This window comes from Saccoglossus kowalevskii, chromosome 13, assembly GCF_978046115.1.
Source record: "Saccoglossus kowalevskii chromosome 13, keSacKowa6.1, whole genome shotgun sequence".
Taxonomy (NCBI): Eukaryota; Metazoa; Hemichordata; class Enteropneusta; family Harrimaniidae; genus Saccoglossus; species Saccoglossus kowalevskii.
The window spans coordinates 5,678,315-5,704,890 of record NC_140653.1 but is presented as its reverse complement, the minus strand read 5'-3'; the positions used below and the strand labels follow the sequence as shown (position 1 = coordinate 5,704,890).

Sequence of the window (26,576 nt, the reverse complement as noted above, 5' to 3'; positions counted from 1 at the left end):
ACACTTTGTTCTGATCAGTCTGTTGGTGATGAAATGCATGCTCTTTTTGACTGCAAACTGGATGAAATTGTAAAGGCACGTAGCTACTTTTGGAATACTCTATCATTATACAATGATAATATTTTAAAATTACCAAACGAAGATATGTTTGTGCATATTATGGGAATAAAAGACAGTTTCATTGCCAATAGTCTAGGAAAGTTTATTAACATAATTTTACAATGTAATACCTAATAGTTGTTAGTGTTATCTGTTTTAACATTTTATTGTATTTTTAATATCTGTATTTCTTGTTATTGTTTTTTTTGTGTGTATGATTATTGACCATGGTTAATGTATTTCCAATTCATTAATTTGAGTCAAATAAAATAAAATATACTATACACTATACTATGATCTGTTTCGCCATATTAACCAACCAATATATGACAAAACTTTTTTTTTACCACATAGAAACATAGGTAATATTTTATTGGCCAAACATTGTTCATGAATGTTTGACATATTTTTCGGTTTATTTTTTATCTTGGGTCAGCAAAAAACTTCATAAGATATACACGCGTTGTCAAAAAGTCTGGGAAATATGATCATCTGTTTTAATTAATCTTCTCTGTAGAGCGCCATCTAGCGAGCGAAATCCGTTATGAATTATTTTGAACATGCGCAGTCGTTACTTCCGGGGTGATTGAACAAAACAAATCAACTGCATCGAGTAAAAAAATAGGCTGCAGAGTGGGTTGCTCCGTGCTGCGTTGTCGCAGCTTTTGCGGCGGATTTGCTCCATCTCTCGCCAACCAGAGCGATGATGGGAAAACTGAAAGACTTCCGCGTCGTCTTGGACAATAACAAGACGGTGTACTCGTCAGGAGAGCACGTAACCGGCGCGGTAATAGTAGATCTACGGGCTGACATGAAATTGCGTGGGATCCGTATGTATATGCGGGGACTTGCCAAGGTATAGTGAGATTTTGTTCTATGACACATACTAGTAGATGTTGCTAAGACGATTTCTTTTCTCTGTCAATGTGTATGTTATCTCTAATCATTGTCCTAGTCAACCCAACTCGGGTCGATCGGATGCGGCGTTTTTGTTTTGCTTATCCCGTGGAGCTAAGGGTTTATCCATTGCTATCTGACAGCCGGGAAACAACTATACCCTTCCTAATTATCTTATTTCATTGACCATCATCGATTGTCGCTGGTGTCATTGGCATTTAAATGAATAAACTATTTATTTTTCTTCTCGTTGTTTCCTTGCCATTGCTCAAATGGGGAGATCATACGTCCTATTGTATCTGTATGGTGCTACCAAGATACTGCTGAAGTTCAAGGGCACCGAACTAAGCATTTTACCAGGTCCCTAGTCTGTTATAACTTAGAAAGGGCTAAAGTGCTGGCGTTATTTGTGATCGGAATAAATTTATCGCGATTAGTGAACAGTTTACTATCCGGACTTGTCTCGACGTTAAAATATGCGAACTCGTAAAATGTTCGCAGTAGACGGGTTGTGTTACAACTGAGAATAAGATATGTGTGTTAGTGATATCTCATCAGTAAGTTACTATAATGCATCCTACAAGACTTTTTTCTTTTCTATTTTGGTTCCAGAAAACCAGACATTGCTTGTCACCCTATAATGTTTATTTATTGCTATCATGTATTAGTACTTGTAGAAATGTGTTGTGTTGTATCTTCCTATCATAATGGCATTTGTTCTTATGGCAATTGAATGTGTTATCCCATCCTCAGTCAGGCTTGACCAAACACACTGATACAGCACATCTGTATGCACATATTGTTGTTACAGTGTCATTTTCACCCAAATATGACTGCAGTATAAAATACGATAGTGCAAGTGAAGCCGGTGAATACTAACATATACCACTCTATGTAGACTACGACCTCCATCTCAGTCCCTCTCCCCATGTCATCTTTTCTCAATTCATTTGTTTGTGTCATAGTGTCTCAAACCATGTTTCAGATTACCTAAAAGATTAGAAACACTTGTAAATACGCAGTATGGGGTTATATTCAGCAATGCAAAGACTGATGTGTCCTTGTTTATCTATTCAGTGTCATATATTTCTTTTTATTATTCTTTTGTGTTTTTTAATTATTTAGGATGTTTTTCAGTGATGTCAAGTTCAATTTGTCAGATGTTTCTAAAAGTACACAATTTTTAATTTGTTTCTATTAAGATTCTGTTAAATAGGACAAGGTACAAATAACTGACATACTTTGGTACTGTAAACAGTTTAAAACATTTCTGAATTTTAGAAATACATATTACAACAAAGAGCCTTCGCATCAGTGACAGGTCCATTGAGACATGCTAGTGGTGACCTTGCATTGTCATGCACAAAATAGGGAGTAGCTGAAACAGACACTTCACAAATAAATTCAAGCAAAATTGTGAATTTAATTAGCTAATTAATGTAAGTGAAAATGATTGTGATGTCATGACTATATGCAAATGACTTGGCTTCTATTAACCTATCACTAGTTGGCAATGAAGAACGCCATCAATGGCTGAGACTAATCATATGACTAAATTTGTCAAAATTGTCATCAAAACATGTCATATCCACGCAAAGGTAAATTAAACATCACTAAATATAGCGTATTTGTTAAATGAATCAGATAAATGTGTTGATTGTTTCTAAAGCTATTTCCTGTTTGCGAAGTGGTTAAACATACTGATTTCAGAGTAAGCATTTACCAATGCAGTACAAGAAGGTTCCCATTTGTAATAAAGATTCACAGAATATATTGCAATTTTCTCATCATGACCCACATATGCATTGTGACATATCACATGATTTCTATATTAATTTGTCACATGGAACCCATATTTATTGTGTCACATAGAACCACATGCATTTTGATGTTACATGGGACCCACATGCATTGTGATATGTTACATGGGACCCACATGCATTGTGATATGTTACATGGGACCCACATGCATTGTGATATGTTACATGGGACGCACATGCACTGTTATATGTCACATTGACCCACACACATTGTGATATGTCACATGGGACATACATGCCTTGTGAAATGTCACATGGGACCCACATGCATTGTGATATGTCACATGGGACCCACATGCATTGTGATATGTTACATGGGATCCACATGCATTGTGATATGTCACATCGACCCACACACATTGTGATATGTCACATGGGACACACGCCTTGTGAAATGTCACATGGGACCCACATGCATTGTGATATGTTACATGGGACCCACATGCATTGTGATGTGTTACATGGACCCACATGCATTGTGATATATCACATGGACCCACACGCATTGTGATATGTTACATGGAACATGCATTCTTTGTGAAATGTCACATGGGACCCACATGCATTGTGATATGTCATATGGGACCCACATGCATTGTGATGTGTCACATAGGACCCACATGCATTGTGATGTGTCACATGGGACCCACATGCATTGTGATATGTTACATGGAACACACACGCCTTGTGAAATGTCACATGAGATCCACATGCATTGTAATGTTTCACATGGGTCCCACATGCATTGTGATGTCACATGGGACCCACATGCATTGTGGTATGGTACATGGGACCCACATGCATTGTGATATGTTACATGGGACCCACATGCATTGTGATATGTTACATGGGACGCACATGCACTGTTATATGTCACATTGACCCACACATATTGTGATATGTCACATGGGACACACATGCCTTGTGAAATGTCACATGGGACCCACATGCATTGTGATATGTTACATGGGATCCACATGCATTGTGATATGTTACATGGACCCACATGCATTGTGATATATCACATGGACCCACACGCATTGTGATATGTTACATGGAACATGCATTCTTTGTGATATGTCACATGGGACCCACATGCATTGTGATATGTTACATGGGATCCACATGCATTGTGATATGTTACATGGACCCACATGCATTGTGATATATCACATGGACCCACACGCATTGTGATATGTTACATGGAACATGCATTCTTTGTGAAATGTCACATGGGACCCACATGCATTGTGATATGTCATATGGGACCCACATGCATTGTGATGTGTCACATAGGACCCACATGCATTGTGATGTGTCACATGGGACCCACATGCATTGTGATATGTTACATGGAACACACACGCCTTGTGAAATGTCACATGGAACCCATATGCATTGTGATATGTCACATGGGACCCACATGTATTGTGATATGTCACATGGGACCCACATGTATTGTGATCTGTTACATGGGACCCACATGCATTGTGATATGTCACATGGGACAAACATGCATTTTGAAATGTCACATGGGACCCATATTTATTCTGATGTGTCATATTCATTATTCATTTTGAACCTGACTTAATGACTGTGCCACATCAATATTCTAATACATTTGTAGTCTAAGGACTGCCAATTTTAGAGACATGGTTGTAGTCATGGTAACTTGATGATGTACTGTAATCTGGAGTAGTGATATCACTATAAATAAACTGATATAAATAAGGGGATATATTATAATACTTTTACCTCTAATACAACATATCAAAAATATATACACTGGTAATCAATCCTAAATTTGCTGCATTCATTTGTGTAAGTACCGGTAAAAGTGTAGTTTAATCCATTGAACATACTAGTAGATTGTTGTGAAACCTACATGTAATTCTTACACTAAATCTATTGAGACATTACCAAGTCATAATACTTGGTAAGACCAATCAGTGAAACCATCATTGAATTGTCATCCTGCACTTTAGTTTAGTACAAGACGAATGAAACATTGACACATTTATTGTATATTCTTGGCACACATATATTATATTGATTATTTAATGGAGTTTGTCACTTTGGAATACTGACCTTTTGTGACTTCCCCTGACAGAAATACTTTTAGATTAAGGATTCATTTCCAGAAACACTGCAGCGTATCCATCTTATAATATTCACAGCAAATCTTCTCAGACACCTGTGCATTGTTTTTTTCCCAGGAACAAAAATGAGGGGATGAAACAATGAGCAATATTTTAAATGTTTGAAAAGACAACAAAAATATCAAATCAAACAAAATGTATGTCATATTTATTTTTCCATTGCATGTATATAGTAATATACAATTATAAATATTATAATTTGAGTATAGTTTACTAGTTGTGCAAGATTTACTTGAGTAATTCTCAGCAAAAATGTTGATGAGAAGACATTTTTTGAGACAGCCATTTGAGTCTTCTGAATAACTGTCAATCACTGGTTTATTCAAATCGAGTGTCAATTCATACTGTTATAAACATTATGTTCTTTGATGATACAAAATAGTGTGGTAACGTGTTACCATATAGGATTAACACCTCTGATAATGTTGTATGCTTAGTAAACCATGGGTGGTCTATTCAAATGATGTTTCCCCATGATGTGTTAGAGGAATCCTTGAGATTACAAAGCCATGCTTTAAATATCTGTCATATGTATTATATTAGCATATAGAAGCTGTTTTTAAGCTTTCCCTCATTCATAAATACAATCTATAAAACTATAAATTGGAATCTGAAATTAATAATAAATTAAAAAAAGACTATGTGATCAATAGTAGATCATACATGTCAACATTTCTATTTTTACTGTGCATGCTCACCAGGGAGATCTACTATAATTACATTGAAAATAAGTGTTTTTTTCACCATGTATGCTGTTTACGGCATTGTAAATGTGTAATCACCAGCTTTTGCAATTTGCATACATGGATAATTTAAATCCAGTATTTCTAAATTACTATTTTACAAGTACGATATTGATTATTTCCACAAATAAAATAAATTTATTATTTTTGTTATAAAAACAAACTTAATAAGAAATAATGCCAAACAACAAAGCATGGTAGAATGACTGTATGTGTTTTTTTCTGTGAGAGAAACAAGTGTTGCTAATCTAGAATTGCATTCAGTCTTCTATAATTGATTTGAGTTGAATATATGCAATGACATAAAATATTTGAAGAACTAAATAAATAAAAAAGAAAATTGTTATTCTTATATTCCTGGTATACCTTAGGTAGCTGAGAAAAATAAATAAATATAAAAATTAGTTTTGATTGACGCTGACACATGATCAACGGTAATGCTGATATCAATCATTTTATAGCCTATTCTTGTTTGTTTATTCAGTTTTTTAGATTTCCTCAGATGTGATTATGAAAGTTGTCCTGTCAGACATTCATGCCTGTGTCTATCTTCATCAACTGTTGAGAAGTTTTGAACTGAATTGGAGTCTGTATTTTATGTACATCATCCTTTCATAGTTATTAGTTCATCAGAATACTGAAAGTGAAAACAAAAATACAAGAGATATAATAGTTATCTCCCATAATGCATTGCATTATTGCATATATGTGCAGTAACATGCTCAGTAGTACAAAATTTGGATTTGGCTTGAATTGCCTTAAGGGAACAAAAGGTCAGTAGTGTTGTCAGAGCTCACCTGCCTATCAGAAAAAAGAGGCAGGAATAAATTATAAATGTTTCAAGTAATTGTAAAGTTTATTTACATTATTAATTAAGAATGACAAGAACTGCTTGTCAATAAGGATTTGAATCAGTGTCATTATTTCTACTGCAGGTTAAACATCACCCTCTATATGTGGGAATCAGCAAAGACAATGCTATGCTATGCAGTATTTATGTATTATTAGACTTAAGGAAAATGTACAGTTGTACATAGGAAAATGTAATGTACATACACCTGTAGGTTGTTTTACATAAATTCAAAGTTATAGAAACATAAGAAATGTCTAGTTGAACAGCATTTAAATGGAATGTTGTCTCAAAAGAAAGAATTGAACAGAGGTCCCTATGGGTCCTACATGTACATATCAAGATATGAAAACAATCAGTCTAGCTGTTCTCAAGAAGTCATAAATACAATTGTTCAATTATTGCATAATAGACAATAATCACTAAAACAGTTTGTATGGATAATGAGGATAGTTTCATTGAAATTGAAGCTACAAATTGACTATTATTTATGGTCATTGTTGCTAGGGACTTGTCCATTTAACTACAGACACTATAGTAGGAAGGACGCACAGCAGCAAGTGAAACACTCGATTCCCAATGCAAGCTTGGCTGGAATATTCTAAAGAGCAAATAACAAGAACATTTTTACATTGCATTGTCATGACTTTTGTATCATGTAATTACATACATGTAATAGTTATCCATTGTTCTTATGACCATGGTTATATATTACTTTTAATATATATTGGTGTTTAATTGTTTAAAATTGTTATTTTCATACGGCTGTGATAGTCGGTTCGGTACATGTGGTGATACATATAGATAAATGTTGCTTCCAGTTTCAAAGTACTTGAAGGTTTTTGTTTTCATGATGCATGAATATTTTATGTTATTTTTAACCAACAATCTGTTTTCACATCTGTCGTCATCTTGACTACATATTCACAATCGTAATATATGTCTTTGGTTTGTAACCCGTTTTTGACAAAATAATTTGACTACTGTTCACATGATCCATGATTCTCTTTATTGTGTTATTAGTCCCTGTTCGGACGCAGTCCGAAAACGGCAACTTATGCTTTGATCTTTATGTGTCTGTGCGTCACGATCAAACTTCACACATACATAATATTTATACATATGCACATCAATTTGTTTCACGATCTGATTCAAGATGGCCGAATGGTCGCCATTTTTGTGCTAAAAAATCATTTTTGTTTAAACTTGGTACATTCTGTGGACATTATTTTACCTTGATGCACATCATTATATTTTTTAGATCTAATTTAATGTGGCCGATACTTGTACAAGATGTCAATAATTTTAATGTTAAAAAAATCATTATAATCAAGCATCATTTTCTGGATCCATACTTCTGACATGTACATTTGGAATGTTCATCTTCCAACTATATTACTACATTTTGTATAAACAAAACTATATATCTTAAAATTGATAACTAACGGGGATTGTGCCATGCATGGCTTGTATTTCATTGACACTACATTCATTTTTTTTGTTAGCATTCAGAATTGTTTCAAAAGGGTTTCTTTTACTTAACGATAAAAAAAATGCAAATCTCTGCACTTCTCAGGTTGCTACTTCGACTAGAAATCACATGCTGGGTTGTTAACATGAATGGCTGTGTCTATTTCATTTGGATCTTTTTCACTATCATTTCCATCATTAGAATTCAGTCTGAAAAATCACAAACAAATCATCTATATATGTGAACTCATGATTAACAACTTCTATTTTGCAATAGACTCACCAGGACTTCAGGGATAGCATCTGTGACTCTCGGCAACAAAATCATGCATTTTGCGAAGAGCATATCTATATTCTGCTATTTTTGACTTGTTCTTAGAAAATTGCTTGCCCAATTGCTTCAATGTTGAGAGGACAGGCAGATTGGGTTGATAAATTCTATTTTCTCATGGTAGTTAATAATATTGTGATCTTGATAATGGCTTAGACTGAATGGCTTGATATTTTTTATTATGCATTTGAAACAGTATATCAGCCAACAGATATTCCAAAAAGAGGTCTAAAAATGAAGAACACAGAAACCTAATTATAGTGCGCTAATGTCCCAAAAACCTGGTTTTATAAAAACCTTAGTTAATGTCATGATACAAACCAGGACAGTCAATTATAAAAACCTTAGTTAATGTCATGATACAAACCAGGACAGTCAATTATAAAAACCTTAGTTAATGTCATGATACAAACCAGGACAGTCAATTATAAAAACCTTAGTTAATGTCATGATACAAACCAGGACAGTCAATTATAAAAACCTTAGTTAATGTCATGATACAAACCAGGACAGTCAATTATAAAAACCTTAATTAATGTCATGATACAAACCAGGACAGTCAATTATAAAAACCTTAATTAATGTCATGATACAAACCAGGACAGTCAATTATAAAAACCTTAATTAATGTCATGATACAAACCGGGACAGTCAATTATAAAAACCTTAGTTAATGTCATGATACAAACCAGGACAGTCAATTATAAAAACCTTAATTAATGTCATGATACAAACCAGGACAGTCAATTATAAAAACCTTAATTAATGTCATGATACAAACCAGGACAGTCAATTATAAAAACCTTAGTTAATGTCATGATACAAACCAGGACAGTCAATTATAAAAACCTTAATTAATGTCATGATACAAACCAGGACAGTCAATTATAAAAACCTTAATTAATGTCATGATACAAACCAGGACAGTCAATTATAAAAACCTTAGTTAATGTCATGATACAAACCAGGACAGTCAATTATAAAAACCTTAATTAATGTCATGATGCAAACCAGGACAGTCAATTATAAAAACCTTAGTTAATGTCATGATTCAAACCAGGACAGTCAATTATAAAAACCTTAGTTAATGTCATGATACAAACCAGGACAGTCAATTATAAAAACCTTAGTTAATGTCATGATACAAACCAGGACAGTCAATTATAAAAACCTTAGTTAATGTCATGATACAAACCAGGACAGTCAATTATAAAAACCTTAGTTAATGTCATGATACAAACCAGGACAGTCAATTATAAAAACCTTAGTTAATGTCATGATACAAACCAGGACAGTCAATTATAAAAACCTTAGTTAATGTCATGATACAAACCAGAACAGTCAATTATAAAAACCTTAGTTAATGTCATGATACAAACCAGGACAGTCAATTATAAAAACCTTAGTTAATGTCATGATACAAACCAGGACAGTCAATTATAAAAACCTTAGTTAATGTCATGATGACAGTCATTATTAGAACATAATTCCACATAAATATCAATTAATTACAAAACCATATACATCTTTGAAGCCAGTCATGAGCAAACAATTCAAAACAGGAGACATATGATATGATTTTGATCCTGCTTTGATGGTTACTTTATTCAAGAAACATTTTTCTCGTGTTGCATTTTAAGATCAAATTTCACCTCTTTTGCGTCAATATATTTGTTTACGTTTGCATGGTTCATCCATGTTGTTTGAAGCATGAATCATGGGCAGCCTGAATGGGATCAGTCACTTGCACTATACTTCCGTATTAGTCTATTAGTAGTGCATACGCTTACCTAAGTTACAAAGGTATTTCTATGGTCATAATATAATATTTTAATAATTCAGTATACAACAAATGCACTTCTATTTGAGATTAGTGTAATTTGCATAAACTGTTTTATTTTTAATTTATTCAATTACACATGGCATTCTCTCATCCAATCAGTGAGGTTGAATACAATTAATCAGAGTTGACATGTGTAAAATTGGAAATATGCCCAAACTTGAAATTGCACTTAATTTTGGAAATAGTCTATAAATGAACTTTCTGTCTTCTATTGAGTTGCAGTGAATACAAACAAATAATCATGTTAACTGTCACATCAGTCTAATTGACAGACCATTTTCTGTGTACATCTGTAGCTCCACTGTCAACTTTGTTGAGCGAAGGTTATTGTACAATGTACTGTACTTTACTTTTCGACTTCTTCTTAAAAACTACAAGCCTGATTGCTTTGATACTTTGTGTATATATACTTTGGGTAGATCTCTTATAAATTTCATGATGATGATTTAATTCTCTAATTTTAGTGAATATTTTTGTCATTTTTTTCTTCGCTGTCAACTTTGTTGAGCGGAGCTTATCATACGAGTGATTGTCGTCTGTGTCAACTTTTAACTTTTCCGACTTCTTCTTGAAAACTACAATTGTTATTGCTGTGATACTTGGTGTATATGTACCTTGGGCAGACCTCTCTTAGATTTTTTCATTTTGTTATGATATCTTCAAATCTTGGTGAATATTTTTGGTGAAAAGTGATATTTTCGACTTCTTGTTAAAAAGTCCAATTGCTTTGATATTATACATATATGTACTACATGTGGACCTCTCAGATTTATTCATGTCATGATGATATCTTCAATTATCTAATTTTGATGAATGTTTTTGTCATTTTTGAGTGAAAAGTGATATTTTTTGAACTCTTGTTGAAAACAGCAATTTCGATTGCTTTGATACTATACATATTGTTCATTTTCTAATGATATCTTCAGTTCTTTAATTGAAATGTGCCTTGCTAACAGCGGATCTATCTCAGCCAACAGGCTGCTTGTTTCAAATTTGTTATCTGGTACAATTTTGTGAGGCTACTCTGGGTAGTCTGACACACTGTACACATCCTTGTTGAAGATGAGTGGCTTGCAATTTGGGATGGTCTTGCATTTTTACAGACGCTCAAAATCAAAAAATTAATTTTTTGGTTTAAAGTGTAATAGTAAAACGATAATTGTTACTTCGAAATGTATATTTTTGTGAGAACATAAAATTTGGGCAAAAATTTCACAAGCACTTTATATAACTTGCCATCTGTTATCTGCCTTCTGCTTGTATTTACAGGCTATACTATAATTCAAACACTATGACAGGAACTTACTTGATGTAGATTAGGCAAAAATTTGTGTTTTTAATGTGCCAGACAAAATTCTATATAATTCTCACCAATTGAAAACCAGTAGCTTAGATTCAGTATGACTATCACACAAACCTGCTAACTAAGTATTTAGCAAAACAAATCATATTAAGCTTGTATGCAGAGAATCACAGATTCTAAAAATAAACACAGTTACTGTGAATAGCCATGAAAAGTTTTTGAAAATAACAACATCTCCAGAAGAAGTTTGCATAGTGTGGATGATAATTAACGTCATCACAATATTTTACAGAGCCTATTGAATAAGATTTGATCCGATGTGTTGATGTAAAATTGGGTTGCCATGCCAATATGCGTCCGTGCTTCCGCGCGTGTGTCCGGACCTGTATCTTTGAAATGCCTGGACCTATCACAATCAAATTTCACACATACATCATGCATGATATTATACATATGCACATCAATTTGTTTCACGATCTGATTCAAGATGGCCGAATAGCGGCCATATTTGTTCTAAAAATCATCAAAATCAAGCATTTCTCGGCTGTTTACAGATGGATTTTGTTTTAATAAATGTGGTTCTAGTGCCATATCTCTGACTTGCTGTGACTGATTATGTTCAAATTTTAAATATTCATTATACATCATGTCATAAATATACAGATATATTGGTTTGACGATCCTATTAATAATGCCCGAATGGTGGCCATTTTTGTGTTAAAAAAATCATCAAAATCAAGCATTTCTCAACTGTTTACAAATGGATTTTGTTCAAACTTGGTATATATGTTAGACATTATAGGACCTTGATGCACATCATTTTGTTTTTCAGATAATATTCAAAATAGCCGACTGGCGGCCATTTTGTTTTAATAAATATGGTTCTAGTGCTATATCTCTGACTTGCTGTGACTGATTATGTTCAAATTTTAAATATTCATTATACATCATGTCATAGATGTACAGATATATTGGTTTGACGATCGTATTAAAAATGGCCGAATGGTGGCCATTTTTGTACTAAAAAAATCGTCAAATATCAAGCATTTCTGGCATTTATAGATGGATTTTGTTCAAACTTGGTACATACATTAGACATTACGGGTTCCTGATGCACATTATTTTATTTTTCAGATCGGATTCAGAATGGCTGACTAGTGGCCATTTTGTTTTAATGAATGGGCTTCTAGAGCCATATCCATTACTATGAACAAAACTATATATCTTAAATTTGATAACTAACGAGGACAGTGCCATGCATGGCTTGTTTTAAAAAATGTTATTCTAAGGCCATATCACTGACATGCCCAACTGATTGTACTCATATTTTGTACATACGTGTAGTACAGAACTCTTATACTTTATGCTTGATAGCTTTGAACCACACAGTATGTCATAACACTTAGTTTGAGATCAGACAGGATTTAACATACTTTAGAAATTGATGCTGAGTTGATATCACTAAAAGTATGTCATTTAATTTCACAGCGAAGACTGTGTCAATGACAATGACTTGATTGAATGAAATAAAACAAAGTAATTTTTAATGAGTGACTGCTTGCTTTGACATTGGCTGATCACTTCAATCATACATGTACATACAGCTATAAGAGTTATTTTTTAATTGTTTTCCGCTATAAAATTGTAATGAAATGGACTGGATGGTTGGTGGCAATAAAGGGCTACAGAAGCACAGTAAGCACATGATATTCATGTTCACAGCTACATGTAAATACATACATGTGTGACTTGTGAGAGGGCTCTTAGTTCATGTAGTAGATAATACAGACATTTAATGTATTCATATTGACCTGCAATATTTTACCATAACTACTGTTATTTCCTATCTAACCATGTGACCTACATATTCCTTAAGTAATTAATTTACCTGTTTTTTACGATGTACAATACCCATTTGCCATGCCTCAATACATTTCCATGTTCTCAGTTCAATGTTACATTGTATACAAATTCTTTAATTAATCTGCTTAGAGGTTTATACATGTACATGTATGTTGTAATGTCATATATAAGCTAATTAGTTTATACATGTATGTTGTAATGTCATATATAGGCTAATTAGTTTATACATGTATGTTGTAATGTCGTATATAAGCTAATTAGTTTATACATGCTTGTTGTAATGTCATATATAAGCTAATTAGTTTATACATGTATGTTGTAATGTCATATATAGGCTAATTAGTTTATACATGTATGTTGTAATGTCGTATATAAGCTAATTAGTTTATACATGCATGTTGTAATGTCATATATAAGCTAATTAGTTTATACATGTATGTTGTAATGTCGTATATAAGCTAATTAGTTTATACATGTATGTTGTAATGTCGTATATAAGCTAATTAGTTTATACATGTATGTTGTTATGTCGTATATAAGCTAATTAGTTTATACATGTATGTTGTAATGTCATATATAAGCTAATTAGTTTATACATGTATGTTGTAATGTCGTATATAAGCTAATTAGTTTATACATGTATGTTGTAATGTCATATATAAGCTAATTAGTTTATACATGTAGTAATGTCGTATATAAGCTAATTAGTTTATACATGTATGTTGTAATGTCATATATAGGCTAATTAGTTTATACATGTATGTTGTAATGTCGTATATAAGCTAATTAATTTATACATGTATGTTGTAATGTCGTATATAAGCTAATTAGTTTATACATGTATGTTGTAATGTCATATATAAGCTAATTAGTTTATACATGTATGTTGTAATGTCATATATAAGCTAATTAGTTTATACATGTATGTTGTAATGTCGTATATAAGCCAATTAGTTTGTACATGTATGTTGTAATGTCATATATAAGCTAATTAGTTTATACATGTATGTTGTAATGTCGTATATAAGCTAATTAGTTTATACATGCATGTTGTAATGTCATATATAAGCTAATTAGTTTATACATGTATGTTGTAATGTCGTATATAAGCTAATTAGTTTATACATGTATGTTGTAATGTCGTATATAAGCTAATTAGTTTATACATGTATGTTGTAATGTCGTATATAAGCTAATTAGTTTATACATGTATGTTGTAATGTCATATATAAGCTAATTAGTTTATACATGTGTGTTGTAATGTCATATATAAGCTAATTAGTTTATACATGTATGTTGTAATGTCGTATATAAGCTAATTAGTTTATGCATGTATGTTGTAATGTCGTATATAAGCTAATTAGTTTATACATGTATGTTGTAATGTCGTATATAAGCTAATTAGTTTATACATGTATGTTGTAATGTCATATATAAGCTAATTAGTTTATACATGTATGTTGTAATGTCATATATAAGCTAATTAGTTTATGCATGTATGTTGTAATGTCATATATAAGCTAATTAGTTTATACATGTATGTTGTAATGTCGTATATAAGCTAATTAGTTTATACATGTATGTTGTAATATCATATATAAGCTAATTAGTTTATACATGTATATTGTAATGTCATATATAAGCTAATTAGTTTATACATGTATGTTGTAATGTCATATATAAGCTAATTAGTTTATACATGTATATTGTAATGTCGTATATAAGCTAATTAGTTTATACATGTATGTTGTAATGTCGTATATAAGCTAATTAGTTTATACATGTATGTTGTAATGTCGTATATAAGCTAATTAGCTTATACATGTATGTTGTAATGTCGTATATAAGCTAATTAGCTTATACATGTATGTTGTAATGTCGTATATTAGCTAATTAGTTTATACATGTATGTTGTAATGTCATATATAAGCTAATTAGTTTATACATGTATATTGTAATGTCATATATAAGCTAATTAGTTTATACATGTATGTTGTAATGTCATATATAAGCTAATTAGTTTATACATGTATGTTGTAATATCATATATAAGCTAATTAGTTTATACATGTATATTGTAATGTCGTATATAAGCTAATTAGTTTATACATGTATGTTGTAATGTCGTATATAAGCTAATTAGCTTATACATGTATGTTGTAATGTCGTATATAAGCTAATTAGCTTATACATGTATGTTGTAATGTCGTATATTAGCTAATTAGTTTATACATGTATGTTGTAATGTCATATATAAGCTAATTAGTTTATACATGTATGTTGTAATGTCATATATAAGCTAATTAGTTTATGCATGTATGTTGTAATGTCGTATATAAGCTAATTAGTTTATACATGTATGTTGTAATGTCGTATATAAGCTAATTAGTTTATACATGTATGTTGTAATGTCATATATAAGCTAATTAGTTTATACATGTATGTTGTAATGTCGTATATAAGCTAATTAGTTTATACATGTATGTTGTAATGTCATATATAAGCTAATTAGTTTATACATGTATGTTGTAATGTCGTATATAAGCTAATTAGTTTATACATGTATGTTGTAATGTCGTATATAAGCTAATTAGTTTATACATGTATGTTGTAATGTCATATATAAGCTAATTAGTTTATACATGTATGTTGTAATGTCGTATATAAGCTAATTAGTTTATACTTGTATGTTGTAATGTCATATATTAAGCTAATTAGTTTATACATGTATGTTGTATTGTCGTATATAAGCTAATTAGTTTATACATGTATGTTGTAATGTCATATATAAGCTAATTAGTTTATACATGTATGTTGTAATGTCATATATAAGCTAATTAGTTTATACATGTATGTTGTAATGTCGTATATAAGCTAATTAGTTTATACATGTATGTTGTAATGTCGTATATAAGCTAATTAGTTTATACATGTATGTTGTAATGTCGTATATAAGCTAATTAGTTTATACTTGTATGTTGTAATGTCATATATAAGCTAATTAGTTTATACATGTATGTTGTAATGTCGTATATAAGCTAATTAGTTTATACATGTATGTTGTAATGTCATATATAAGCTAATTAGTTTATACATGTATGTTGTAATGTCATATATAAGCTAATTAGTTTATACATGTATGTTGTAATGTCGTATATAAGCTAATTAGTTTATACATGTATGTTGTAATGTCGTATATAAGCTAATTAGTTTATACATGTATGTGTGTATAATGGCATTATTCCTTCCCCTTCCAGCTTTCTTAAGAAATTATCTCAAATAATTCCCAGCTTCTCTCTTCAAATTTTCAAAATACCTTATTTGCTCTATTAATAGCGCATACACTTAAACTACAGAGGTTTATGTATATTTTAATTTATATTTTAATGCTTCATTATACATGATTGGTTTATATATGTATGCCCTTCTATTAAGAATGTGTTTCCAATAGAGCTAATTCAGTATGAGGTATATTTTTTAGGTAAAAAATGATTTCCGTTCCGTTTGTCAACTGGTTGTGAATCCAAATCCCTGGCATACAGTAGACTAATATGTCAAATACTGTATGCAATTCCTATTCACTGTGTAATGATTCTTTTAATAAGCCACAGTCCTTGCATCAACAACTTTAATTATTGAGATTTTTACTTACTCTCCCCAATTACTTGTTTTGATGTAATAAACAAGTTAATAAAATAACCCACTAACAAACATTCCAGCAGTCACCTCTAGCTATTAAGTTTAACATTCTGTCACAGCTGGTACAGCTGCTGTACTTTCAGGGTTTGGTGTTTATACACCAAAACCCATATACAATGTACTGTAACATATGACTTCCAGTAGTGTGTGTTTATGTCTGTAACATGTACTGTAACATATGACTACCAGTAGTGTGTGTTTATGTCTGTAACATGTACTGTAACATATGACTACCAGTAGTGTGTGTTTATGTCTGTAACATGTACTGTAACATATGACTACCAGTAGTGTGTGTTTATGTCTGTAACATGTACTGTAACATATGACTACCAGTAGTGTGTGTTTATGTCTGTAACGTGTACTGTAACATATGACTACCAGTAGTGTGTGTTTATGTCTGTAACATGTACTGTAACATATGACTACCAGTAGTGTGTGTTTATGTCTGTAACATGTACTGTAACATATGACTACCAGTAGTGTGTATTTATGTCTGTAACATGTACTGTGACATATGACTACCAGTAGTGTGTTTATGTCTGTAACATGTACTGTAACATATGACTACCAGTAGTGTGTGTTTATGTCTGTAACATGTACTGTAACATATGACTACCAGTAGTGTGTGTTTATGTCTGTAACGTGTACTGTAACATATGACTACCAGTAGTGTGTGTTTATGTCTGTAACATGTACTGTATGTAACATATGACTACCAGTAGTGTGTGTTTATGTCTGTAACGTGTACTGTAACATATGACTACCAGTAGTGTGTGTTTATGTCTGATAGTAAAAACAAGGCTAGGCATATTATGGAAAATCATTTTATGGCTCGCAATAATGTGGTTTCCCGTACGAGCTGGTAAATATGAGGTATATAATAAGTTCCTCAAGTTATATTGTCGGGAAAATTGATGTTGTTGACATGTAAAGTAATTTGTATACTGTAATGAATTCAGTTATAGTATTCATAAGTCTTGCCATTACCAAACATTATCAAGGAATTCAGTGTGATTCAGTCACTGAATTGCACACATTCACACCAATCTCAGCGGTTGGAATTAAAAATGGAAGTTGTCTGTCTTTCTGAAACAGTTGGACATGCCTAATTTGGACACCTAAGTCTCTTGAGTTGTTTCCTTCAAAGTCATTCGGTCTCTCCCTTTTAAATTTATAGGATGGCTTTGCAATTCCTAAGTTAATTGTGTTTAAAGGGGAATCTGCCAAACCCAGGTATTGCACCAAGGAATCATGGGACACTATTGTTTATAATGTTAATCTATATTTTGTTATCCATTGTAATTTGAATCCGGAAAGGAAATTTGTTGTGAGATTAGGCTTAGATGGAGATGTCCCTTTAGGCATGCTACATTGAACAGCAGTGCATTATGGGATTTATTGTTGTGAAAATTGTCAATAAATGGAACAATCGCAAGGCTTCGGCAAGTATACAAGTTGTATCCCATAAATGTGATAACCTACAGATTTGATTTTTGGCCAAGTTACTTCATATAGAAAGGGCTTTAAACTAAAATTTGCTGACAATGTATTACAACTCATATTTGCAATATATAGATTGGTTCCTTGACAAGGTGCATAATGTGCAGAATAAAGCTTATGAGCACTTTTTATTGTCAAATCTGTTACTACTGTAATGTTTTTTGACCAAGTAACCTAAATCCAGCAATGTACAATTGTGTCATGCTTGAATTAAGGTAGCAATAGGGAAAAAACAAGTTAAAATTTATCAGAAATTTTCTAAATAGTTACAATATAACAACCTATATATCATCTTCTGAAAGCTTAGATATAAGTGAATACAGTAGTGAACATGAACATATATTGACATGAATGTTGTGAAAATTTGTTTACATCTCATTGCATGGAGGTAAGGTGATTGAGTTTATTTATGTATAGTCTGAAAATAGAGTCTTATGGATAAACCTGTGTGTGTCAGTCTGTACATGCATCAGTATGTCTTCACCTGGTTATGCCAGAGCTGATCACGCATACATGTACATTGTACATCCTGGAAGATACATTTGATTCAAGGTCACCACAGGGTGGCCATTCTTGTGCTTAAAAATTGATCACATTCAAGCATTTCTGCCATTCCATTCAAACTTGGTACATATGGTATCTTGTATATTATGGGACCTTGATGCGTAATTTTTTGTTATTCGGATGGATTCAAAATGTCCAACTGACGGGCAATTTGTTTTTAGTAATGAATGATGTTCCTGTGTCATATAACTAACATGCCCTTACCATTCATTTTCAAATTTACACAGAATACAAATGTATGCAAGTAAATTACATGTACCCGTGTTATTAGATTGTATGGAAATGCAGAAAATCCTACACCAGTCTGAATCAGTTATCTTTTATAACAACATGTATCACAATATATCCATGTTTTGTTAAAACTGTCAAACACAACTACATATATTTGCAACAGCTGCCAGCATTGCAGATGAAGTTGTAGATTACTCTAAATTGTAGAAAATCACACCCACTCATTTTAAAGTAAGCTCCATTCATTCATTTGTAACCAAGGCAATCATTTCATTTTCCTATTTCTTATCAGTTGACTCATAACATGATTGGTTTCCAATGGAAACCTGTTTAGAAGTGAATGACAGTAGTATTTATTATTAGATTGAGGAATTCCAGTTAAGCTTGTTGCTAGGTTACAGATTACTCTTGAGCATGTCAAATATTTTGATTGGAATTACCCATACTACTAGTAAGTTTATGAAAAGCCATCAACCCATGATGCATTGTTTTATTTCTGTCTGATCACTTGGTTTCCTTGTTCTGTCCTTAATGTAGATCAATTGAACATCAATTATACCGAGTAAGTAGTTTATGCTGGTATCATTAATTTCCATTGATATTATACTGTTAAATACTTTGGAATTAATTTTCGCTATTTTTGCTGAATGAAAAATAAAATCCAGCGAATATACCTTTTTTCTATATTTTACATTCAACTCGTCAAAAATCAGTGAAACTAAATTCCATTCAAAACACCGAAAGGATGTTTTCAGCAAAAATTAATTCCAGATACCATAAAGTATTTAACCGTATTCTTGCAGTGACAATTACATGAAAGCAATACCAAAAAAAATCTAATTTTTCTTTGAATGTTTAAATGCTTAGATACCTTTTGTACATGTACAGTTTGTGTCTTTGAAATGATGCAGAAAACACAGAAACTATTGCAAACATCAAAGCAAAAGATTTTCTGCAGTAAACAGTAGCTACATTGTATGAATGTGGTTGAGAAGACACACAGACAACTTTCAATCTGAGGTCTCGCAGTTTACAAGAATCTCACAGCACCACCGATGGTTAGGTGATTTTTATGAAGCAAAAATGCAGGTCTTATAAACAAGGATTTTTTTCTGTCAGCCCTCAGAAATTCTGGAAAAGAAAAATATCTATATGTATATTCTTTCTTTTTTTATGGATAATGTTACTCTCTATCAAATGTGTTTTGTTTTCAGTTTTTTTCTGGCATTTCCCACTGTAAGATTTTTTTTTTACCACCCGAACCCCTCTCTAATCTAAGGAAATTTGTTCTGATTACTAGTGTTCACTACTGAATTTGTCAATTTCATTCAGTTTAACATTCTGGACACAATGTTGATATAAATGCATTCAATACAAAACATAATGAAGACTATATTGCAGTTATTGATGTTACAGAAAGTACAGCTGGAGTATTGATGCACGGCGTACTGTCTGAGTGCATACTTTGAGGTATCCTCGTAATAACCTTATTATTATACATCTTTTTCTTCTAAGGATACACCATGGGAATGCCAAAATCCAAAATGTTTAGAACAGAATCAGCAAAATTATTTGTGTTGAATCTGGTCAAACTCTGGTGGCAGCCATGTTTGTTTTTATAATCAGGACGCTTACGCGTGTAATCATTCCATATTTGGAATTCACATTTCCTATTATGGTAGGATGAAAATACCCCATAAAATATCGCAAAATAATGGCATGCCATAACTTATGGCATTACGGTGACAGATGTATAATAATATGATATATGCATCTTACAGTGAAGTTATTGTCCGAAATGCGAGGGTTCAGAGACAATGTCGAAGCGTACAATGCACAAGGAATGTTATTCCGTTATTTTGTGTATATGTCTGGAAATAAAACAAAGCAGTCTAAAGGTGCATTTGTTCGGTGGTAGGTTTGTGCCTGACAACACTCATTTGTATACCATCAAATGCTGCTATGAATTTATCACCTGCAGTCTGCTGTTTTGATCTCAGTCTGAGTGTAATTATCTAGGGATATGATGTACAGGATTACTGACACTCAGAACTTAATCGTACAGTTGTACATGTAGAACTTTTAAAATATTTTATTAATTTATATACAAGGAAATCTCGGCAGTTGTTATCCAGGAGTTTCATAAAAGCAGCAGTATCCCGGTTGTTACTAAATATTATAATATTATAAATATTCAAGATGTGACTACACAAATATAGGTTTTATGAAATCATAAGAGAGCGGTTACGATCCTTCTTATTGTCCAATTGAGAAAGAAACAAGCGCCCAAAAATTGCAAAATTTTGAATACGTTACTGAAGGTGCCTGGTGCCAAACGAGAACTGAAAGCGAAAGTGATATTTTAGCTGACCTTTTCTTAACCACATCATTAAAATAATAACTCAAGTACAATAACAAAAATTATTGCATTGCACAGTGCCATAGGTTACAGAGCTGGGCGTACATGTATAATAATACCCTAGTTAATATTTGGTAATTGCTGTCATAAGTAACTAATAGCTAGGCGAGCAATGGCTCTTTTTCGATAGCATTTAAGAAAACATTTAAACAACAATGTATAAATGTGTAGGTATAACACGCCCACAGCAACTATAAAATTGAATCACTTACAAGATTCTACAATAGAACACATGTATACATGCACTAGGAGGGAAGCACAGGGAATGAGTTGAAGAGTTTGATAATTTCCTGCGGATCTTTAGTTATAAGGTGGAATATAGTTTCCTCCTCCTCGTCACGCTTGACTTGATTCTTGTTGCTATTGACAACACATACACCAGAAATGGATGTATTCGTAATGTTATGCCCCTTAGAATTAAAATGAAGTAGAACCGAATAAAAACAATTTTTCTGTCTAATGTGTCATATAATATATACTGTATTTATTTATTTATTGGTTAGGGAATTTATTCATGATTTTGCATAGATGCACAACATATAAAAATGCACGTGTTCTTGTCCAGTATGCTTTTTGAGTTACAGAGTTACAACTCACTAGTTACGTATTAAAGGCAGTTTGAGTCAAATTCAAATTTTTTCCTACTGAGTATGTTACTGCACATTAATTTATATGCAATGCATTATGGGACTTTTATCTCATGTCAAGTTTGAGATACATGTACATACATATATTGTAAAAATGACACTTTTCACCATTTTCCATAGACTGTTGTCAGCCCTCGGGCCTAATGTACCGTAAAAACTCGATTAATTCGCGGTCTCTATTAATTCGCGCACCCATTTTATTTTCGAACGCTAATTTTTAAATGTATCCTTTTAATTCGCGGCGTTCAAAAACATGTTTAAAATTGTATCCTATTAATTCGCGGGCCAGAAAAAAGTGGATAACTCGGAATATATTGCATGAAGACACTAAAAATATACATTTTGTTTGAGTTTTTATGTTATCAGTACTTGGTGTAGCCGCAATCGCAGATGATCTCCGTCATCACAGCCTTTCAGTTAGCAAGCAGTTTAGGTTCGGTAAAGATTGTTCCCACGACACTACAGATGTTGGGCACTGCTTTTCTAATTACGCAAATTTGTTTACAATATTGTACCAGCTCTGAATATTTCAACTTTGTATTAAATGTATTGCTTTCATGATAATTCGATAAAGTCGAGAAAATATTTTAAATACTTGTGATTCACCAATGTTCCAATGGTGATTTTTTTATTCGAAATGAAGTGAACATGTAATATAAACCATACCATGCGTCAAGTTAAATTTTACTATAATATAATAAACTCTGGACAGCGCACTTCGATCGCAATATTCACGGACATTTCGACTGAACTCTGATAACCACGCGTTTGAGTTCACGCACTGATATTTAAATTCGGGCCACCCAGCTTGACGCAAATCAATATAGTTACTTGTCATGTGTTCAACAAATCTTTCAACTCTCACAAATACCATGAACGCGAAGAGCTAACTGGGGGTTAACTGAAAGAAAACGTCTTTTTTGGAGAAAAAACACGTCAGTACAAGATTATGTGTAGAAGGTTAGCTTTATAGAACATACATGACGTAACGTACGTAAATCAATATAGTTACTTGTCATGTGTTCAAAAAATCTTTCAACTCTCACAAATACCATGAACGCGAAGAGCTAACTGGGGGTTAACTGAAAGAGAACGTCTTTTTTGGAGAAAAAACACGTCAGTACAAGATTATGTGTACAAGGTTAGCTTTATAGAACGTACATGATCGCTTAACTCTGTGTTTTTTAATAATCATGTCGCATGTGAAACGCAGGAGATATTTTAGTTCGCCCATTTCTTGTTTACCGACATTTTGTCTGGAATGCGATACAGACAAAAATTAAACATTACTGATAACAACCAACAGGCTCGAACCAGGAAGGCTTGGATATTTTAAACTTCGTAAATAACATTCTTTTTAAGCGTAGACTTTATTCGAGTGTAATAATACGCAACAACAATTCGTTTACAGCATTGGTTTTATTGAAGTTTTTAATGCTTTTCAACTTCACAGTGAATTATTTTAGCCTCATATTTGAAATAGCGCGCTCGATACAAGATGTCGGACGGGAAAATTGGGGTCTGTAAAAATGTTTGTTGGTTCAGTCAGGCAATGTGTGGACCAAAACATCGCCCATGGGCGGGGTATCAGCCGAAGTCCTATGCTATGGTGCGTAAATTGACTTTTTTGATTGGTCGGGCGATTGACCTCGTGTCACCTTTTCATTATACCGGATTCGGTAAAAAACACAGAGTTAAGCGGTCATGTACTAGTACGTTCTATAAATCTAACCAGACTGATCTAACCTTGTACACATAATTTTGTACTGACGTATTTTTTGTCCAAGAAAGACGTTCCATTTCATTTAACCCCTAGTTAACTCTTCGCGTCCATGGTATTTGTGAGAGTTGAAAGATTTTTTGAACAAATGACAAGTACAGGTAACTATATTGATTTGCGCCAAGCTGGGTGGCCCGAATTTAAATATCAGTGCATGAACTCTTGGAGGTCATTGCCCAATGCCGCACGTAATTCAAACGCGTGGTTAAAAAAAAAACTAATTATCATGAAAGCAATACATTATGAAGTTCAGAGCCGGTACAATATTGTAAACAAATTTGCGTAATTAGAAAAGCAGTGCACTAAGTAAACGACGTTGATATATTCAAAGCCAGTACAGAGTTGCATACAAGTTGCGTAATTACAGTACCTTCGGATATGTTAACAATTTTACTAGATTGTCGCGCGGGGCACGAAAGAAAAAGGTTGCTAAGGTAACGCGCCAGTTCAGTGCGTGACTTGGGGGTCAAACTTCGGCCAACACACACTTGATGTCAGCATCGCCGCGCAGCAAGTTTCGCAAAGAAGTACTAGTACTTGAAGTTCAATTGCGTCCCAAAATGATGTCGCTGATCACTCAGTTGTCGCAGCGTGTGTTGTGTCATGTCCATGATGCACCCCGTTTCGACTTTGGCTTGCTTTTCCTTCTTAGTGCATGTTTTTGTTCACGTAAAATGCGACCTCCCACTAATGTATTGAAACACTTTGAATTTATACTTTGCATGATTATATTTGGTCAACGCGAAACATTATTTTTTCTAAACATTTTTTGACATCATTTTTATCAACGCAGGGTTATTTTTCCAGACAAGATGGACTTCCTAATATCTGCCATAACATCGCCCGGGCGATGCCTAGAAAAATAAAAAAAGGCAGTGCAGCGAGACGGCTACTTTGTAGCCACGTGCTCATCATTTGTTTGTGTACCTTTGCCATTTCACTGTTTCATTTCAAGTGTAACACGGTGCGTGGTCCTTGACGCAGTGCGTGTTCTCTGCCCGACTATACGCCATGAATATCGCTAGCCACGAGTCTCAGAGGCACTAAAAAACGTCCTGTAATCGTGTTCATTGGAAAACAAAACAAATCACTAATAAATTTATGAAAACAGCTCCTTTTTGAATCGATCTAAAATTACTCTTTTAATTCGCGCACCAAAAACCAATAATTTCCGTTTTTACGCTATTAATCCGTGCACTTGAAAAAATAATTATTTTTACTACCGCGAATTAATCGAGTTTTTACGGTAATTAGACATTCAAATGCAGAAAACGTTTGTTAGGCATATGCAAAGTACATTGTATTTCATGTGAGGGACTTCCTGTATTACATTTATACACAATATTTAATAATAATAACTGACTAATATTAGGTACAACCGACTGTTGACAGTTTACATTTTCCATGATATTTTGTATTTTGTTATCAATTAGAAGAATTGTCCGGTGACATCAATTATAATTTGTATTCTGATGGCTTGAACCTATAAAAATAAAAGTATGACATACATGACATACCTTTAATTGACTCAAATCGTCCTAATATAGTGTTTTCAAGTATTCATAGTATGATGAGTAAATCCCATGTGGTCTATACATGTCACATGACTTGATCAATTACACACTTATATAGTCACCCATAACAAATTGCTTTTGATAACAATTTAAGCTCTGTTTACATAATGTACTTAGCAGTCAATGGTATAAGGTCAAAAGATCATGGGACCTCCATGTGTATTATCAAATAATGACAGTGTAGTAGCTAGTGCTCTCTACTCCTTTTGTTATTGATGGCATCATGGTTCAATTCTTATGTACTTTGTTACACAGTCTGAGTCAGTGGTAGGTAGTACATGTATGCTATCATGTGTTTTACATTCAGTTTGTATATATTTTTTGTTCAAAAATCTTTTATGTGTTAATATATGAACAGTTTCGTTATTTATGTATGGTTACCAATTTTATTTATTTTTTGACTTTTCAGTATGAAACTCAGAATGGAGTACCGTATAATTGCTCTATCTAAAGCAAAAAAAATCATTCAAAAGTCGTTGATTTTGACCATTATGCCACACCTCTGTCATTTAAGTGAAGCACTACTATTAAAGCAAATACTTATTTGGATTTACTATGTCTATTTCGCCAATTATCTCTAGAATCCAATGACTCGTCAGATTTCATTATGATGTATGCAATGCTGATTAATTTCATCCAAGGCTCAATATAAGTCACATAATAACTGCTACATGCCAAGTACAAGAAATACTTGCTTAATACTACAAATCAAGATACAAGATTTGTGCATTTTAATAAGCTACTTAGCATTTTAACTGTTTTCATGTAATTAATGTACAGAAAA

General features: G+C 32.7%; 1 protein-coding gene across 2 annotated transcripts in view; it reads left to right on the top strand.

Annotated features, from left to right (window-relative positions):
* Positions 1 to 676: 676 nt before the first annotated feature.
* Positions 677 to 26,576, top strand: part of LOC100374341 (arrestin domain-containing protein 3-like) — a 55,861-nt gene continuing 29,961 nt past the window's right edge. For both annotated transcript variants that reach the window (XM_085506872.1, XM_085506873.1), the window contains exon 1: positions 677 to 955. In XM_085506872.1, the coding sequence (XP_085362998.1) occupies positions 803 to 955 (153 nt within the window). In that variant the 5' untranslated portion in view covers positions 677 to 802. The remainder of the gene's footprint in view (positions 956 to 26,576) is intronic.